The 5228-nt window shown below is 43.7% G+C and overlaps 1 protein-coding gene across 1 annotated transcript in view; it reads left to right on the forward strand.

The window, feature by feature from the left end:
* LOC128614745 (diencephalon/mesencephalon homeobox protein 1-B-like) overlaps positions 1-4663 on the forward strand; it is a 5172-nt gene extending 509 nt beyond the window's left edge. Inside the window, exons 2-4 of the mRNA XM_053636336.1 lie at positions 1164-1342; positions 2577-2952; positions 4233-4663. Coding sequence (XP_053492311.1) covers positions 1164-1342; positions 2577-2952; positions 4233-4663 — 986 coding nt within the window. The remainder of the gene's footprint in view (positions 1-1163; positions 1343-2576; positions 2953-4232) is intronic.
* Positions 4664-5228: the final 565 nt, after the last annotated feature.

Here is a 5228-nt window from a genome sequence, read left to right on the forward strand (position 1 = left end):
GAGACAGCTTCACGCTCGCATCTTGAACGCCACTTCGCGCAAATCAGTGCGGGATCGCATGACCGCATGTCCAAATGCAAGCGCATACCCGCCCCCAACAACAACATAGTGTCTGGGTAACAACAATCCAAAACTTTCCCAAACTCCAAACCTGCTATAAACAAGGCACGAGCCAACAAAGATGAATGGTTCATAAATGGACACAGATTTGACACAATATGTCCATTAAGATGAAGGCATAGAGATTTCCACTCCTGCTATCTTAATACACATTATATAAGTGATGTTGAATTCTGGATTTTGATTGGTCAGAAGGTGTGGATTCATTTCCCATTAAACAGCAGCACTACTCACAGCAGTCCAGCTGCAAATCACAGGTTTATATTAATGCTCAGTACTGGTATTGCCTCAGGGTGTGCTGTTATGAAGAATAATTAGCTTCAGGGTGGTAACAGTAGCTTCATATCATCACACCCACCCCATCGTTGGTTATTTTCCTACAACAGAACACACCGGGTGTTTTATTCTTCATTTATTAGTAATAATGAAAGAACATCTGTCATTTCGGGTATACAAACTTTTGCACTCAGTGATACACATCACTCTGAAAAGCTCAGCGTAACCTGGTTTTTGGTTTGGCAAGCTCTTGTGATGACGTCACTTCAAATATTTCTTATTTATTAAAAAGTAATGTTGAATACAAACACAAATCGATCTTTTTATTAAACGTTATGTATTTCGTCGCTTGCGTTAAACCCAGAATAGAAATAAAGGCGTGGTTAAGATAGATACAGTTAACTTATATTTATATTCAACTAACTGACCTCAGTTAATAGACTTAAACTGATATAATAAAACTCCTGATGATTAATAAATAAACACCAAGCATTCGCATGTATAATATTTTCCCGAATCTTGTAATCCAGTAAGCTAACGTAAGCTAACTTGACAGAACATGTGATCAAACTTAATCTGTGCAATCATAAAACTACCTTTAAGGACTGGATGGATATTCAGAATGTGTAAAAGGCTTTTTTTTTTTCCACTTCATGTACAGGCTCGAAGACCCGTAACCCATAATATAGCCTCAAGACAAATGGCTAAGCCTGGTTGTACCTGTGATGGATATAAAAGGAAGGTTGTGTTTTGTTTGGTTTGTTCAGACATCATCCTGGAGGCGAGGTACGGCTCTCAGCACAGGAAGCAGCGGCGGAGTCGCACAGCCTTCACCGCTCAGCAGCTGGAGGCACTCGAGAAAACCTTCCAGAAAACACATTACCCCGATGTAGTGATGAGGGAACGGCTGGCAATGTGCACCAACCTGCCTGAGGCTCGAGTACAGGTGCACACACACACACACACACACACATTTAGAGCAATATTATTTCTGTCCAAAGAACCATGGCACTGTTGTTGTAAGAAAATTCTTTAGCTGGTGTTTCAACCTTTGTGATTGAAAATGATGGGGGGGGGGTTAGGGTAGGCATAATTATTATTTAGTCAGAAAAAAAAGTTGACCTGGAGATCCTGTAACAGGATTTTCGTGGGAGGGGCTTAGTGGTTAGCAAGTTTGCCTCATACCTCCAGGGTTCGATTCCCGCCTCCGCCCTGTGTGCATGGAGTTTGCATGTTCTCCCCATGATTCAGGGGTTTCTTCCGGGTACTCCGGTTTCCTACCCTAGTCCAAAGACATGCGGTGTAAGTTGATTAGCATTTCCAAATTGTCCATAGTAAATGGTAAATTTTCTGCATTTATATAGCACTTTTTTACCCTTAGCCGTTCTACAAAGCGCTTAACACTGGTTCTCATTCACCCATTCACATACACACGTACACACTCACACACCAATGGTAGCAGAGCTGCCATGCAAGGCACTAACTTGCCATCCGGAGCAAATTGGGGTTCAGTGTCTTGCCCAAGGACGCTTCGGTATGTGGAGTCATGTGGGCCGGGAATCGAACCACCAACCCTACGATTAGTGGACAACCCGCTCTACCACCACATCCGCCCTTGGAGGGCATGAAAGGGTGTGAATGGGTGTGTGAGTGTGTGTAATTGTGGGTTTGGCCCCGTCCAGGCTGTCCCCCGCCTTGTGCCCCGAGTCCCCTTGGATAGGCTCCAGGCTCTCTGCGACCCTGTGTAGAATAAGAAAATACAGAAGATCCATACCTACAGAAAATGGAAGGATGGATGTAAATTACATGTACAGAATACTGTATGCGTATGACGTGTTAAGTCGAGGCCAGTGGACTGGACCTTGTGTCCACGCAGCTGAAGCTGATTCATCATTTGTACTCAAATGTCAGTAAAGGTTACAGCCACTCGTTTTGCAACTTGAACTTGGTATGACAATTAAGCATTTTTCTCTGAAAAGTAATGAATTCCTCGTCCTCTGTCTGAGGCTTTACATCAGGGTGTCCTCTCTGAATTTCGCCATAATATCAGTGCGGTCTGAAAGCTGAGACTCGATCAGAAACTGGTCAAAGTCCAAAAGAAAGATTATTACAAAAATCAGTGACGGAACATGTCACATTTTCCGCTGTAATTTACATTATTATCATTTCTCCTCTGCTAGGTATGGTTTAAGAACAGACGAGCGAAGTTCCGCAAGAAGCAGCGCAGTCTGCAGAAAGAGCAGCTCCAGAAGCAGAAGGAGGCGGAGTCAGAAGGGAACCAGGAAGCAGAGAATAAAGAAGAAGTACCACCTACAAGAACACCTCAAACTCCACCTTCACCTTCAGACGGGACTCGAGCCATGCTTCCGCCTCCGGACGAGCTGAGCGAGGAAGTGAACGTTACGTCACCTGAGCACTCGGGGGCGGAGTCAGGAGCAGAGGATTTGACTGACAGAGAGGACGAGCCGCCATCGTTCGGACAGGAGGAGAAAGGGACGGGGCAAGCACTGACAGGTGGCACAACGCCACCATGCAAACCACTCAGTCCAAAATCAGGTAACTCACTCACGGCATGGATCCTGAACTTCTTTTACAACTTAAGTAATAGAAGTGGGATTACTTCTGAGTGAAAGGTCATTCCTGAAGTCGTTTTGTTCCAGTAAGCACAGGGCATTAAGTGGCACATTTTTTGGGGTGGAGGAGGGAAGGGGGCGGGAATAGCTGAACAGTAAACCATCAGGGATAAGTGATATTTATCCCAGAGCACTGTTGAATTATCACTTTTGATCGGTCAGAAGGTTCTATAACAGTAGTGCAGCTGCAAATCACAGGTTTATATGAATACGCTCGCTTTAATACGTTATCATTACTATAGTAACTGCTTATTCACAAGGACGTGTCTGGAAGATTTATGGAAAGCAGTGGCTTTCTCCTTGCAACCCTGCCATGCACACCATTGCTGTTCAGTGATCTCCTGATGGTCGACTCATGAACATTAACCAAAGTGAGAGAGGCCTTTAGATGGTTAAATTTTACCCTGGATCCTTGAGGAGTATTATACGTCTTGCTCTTGGAGTGATCTTTGTTGGTCTCCACTCCTGTGGAGGGTAACAATGCTCTTGAATTTCCTCCATTTCTACACAATCTGTCTGACTGTGGATCGGTGGAGTCCAAACTCTTTAGAGATGCTTTTGTAACCTTTTCCAACCTGATGAACGTCAACAATTCTTTTTCCGAGGTCCTCAGAAGTCTCCTCTGTTCGTGCCATGATACACTTCCACAACCATGTGTTGTGAAGATCAGATTCTGATAGATCTGTGTTCTTTAAATAAAACAGGGCTCTCACTCACTCACACCTGATTATTCTCCCATTGAATGAAAACACCTGACTCTAACTTCACCTTCAAATGAACTGCTAATCCTAGACGTTCAGAACATCCTAATGGGTTCACAAACTTTCAAGCACCACTGTATAACATAACTGAGAGCAGGAACTAACTTTTTTCATGGACGGTCCACAACAATAAATATAGCTATAAACAGATAAAAAAGGACAACGCGTCGTTCTTTAATAAAGGAACTATTTTAATCACTGGCTAATTGCTGTATTATAACAGGAATAAAATACTCCGGGACATGCTTTGTCTTTTTTTTAAAAAAAGAAAATAATCACCGTTCGTATGATAACAGTTACTTCCTCACACCACTGCATCACTGATTATTTTCCTATATCAGCATGACACCGAGTGTTTTATTCCATACGCCGTGCATAGTGAGTGAGCTGAGACACATTAACACTACTAACACTGTACCTTTTCTCATCGTGTTCCTTCCAGATTCTCCTCTCGCCTCGCCGTCTCTCTCGTCCTCCAGCGTTCTCAGCAGCGGTTTAGTCCAGACCAACTCCTACGCGTCGTCTCCTCTCAGCCTCTTCCGTCTGCAGGAGCAGTTTCGCCAGCACATGGCTGCTACAAACAACCTAATGCATTATACGCCCTTCGACATGGCCACCTCCTCCTCCTCCTCCTCCACCTCCACCTCGTCTTCATTAGCTTACCTGGGCATGAACATGAACATGAACATGAACATGAACATGAGCATGAACATGGCATCTCCACTCAGCCCGCTGCAGTGCCAGTCTTATTACCAGTCACTGTCTCAGCAGGTGTGGAGCAGCTTAAACAGCAAGACGAGCAGCATCGAGAACTTGCGCTTCAGGGCCAAGCAGCACGCAGCCTCGCTCGGGTTGGACACGCTGCCCAACTGACCGCGATATACATATAGTGGAAATGGATTGGACTTTATCTCCGTTCTCATAAATAATTACGCTGTGTTTATTTAAACAAGATGAAATACAGGGAAACGGTGTTGCAATTCCTCACGTGTCCAGTACATGCTTAAATATTTGAATTATAGACACCTTAAAACCAAGCATATACAGTAAGTCACCCTCTTGGTCCAGATAAAAACGTGGTGCAAAATGATTGCCACTTATACTAATAAACAAACTATTATGAATGTTAAAACCTCTGATATATTAGAGACCTAGATAGCTGACAGAGGACGCACGTGTCTCTCATCGACTTCCATTTATTTTAGCCGAATTGATTTCGCTTCAGGTTGCACGACACCACCCTGTCTAACTAAACGCTACCTTTTTTTTCTTTTAAATTAAGGACTCCTAATTGTATTAAGTGAGCAATACATTTTGAGTTAACATTAACAGTAATGAGTCTTTATTGGTCACATATACATATGCACAGTGAAATTCTTTTCTTCGCATACCCCAGCATGCTAAGAGGTTGGGGTCAGAGCGCAGGGTCACCTATGAT

This window comes from Ictalurus furcatus, chromosome 11 (assembly GCF_023375685.1).
Source record: "Ictalurus furcatus strain D&B chromosome 11, Billie_1.0, whole genome shotgun sequence".
NCBI classification, from domain to species: domain Eukaryota; kingdom Metazoa; phylum Chordata; class Actinopteri; order Siluriformes; family Ictaluridae; genus Ictalurus; species Ictalurus furcatus.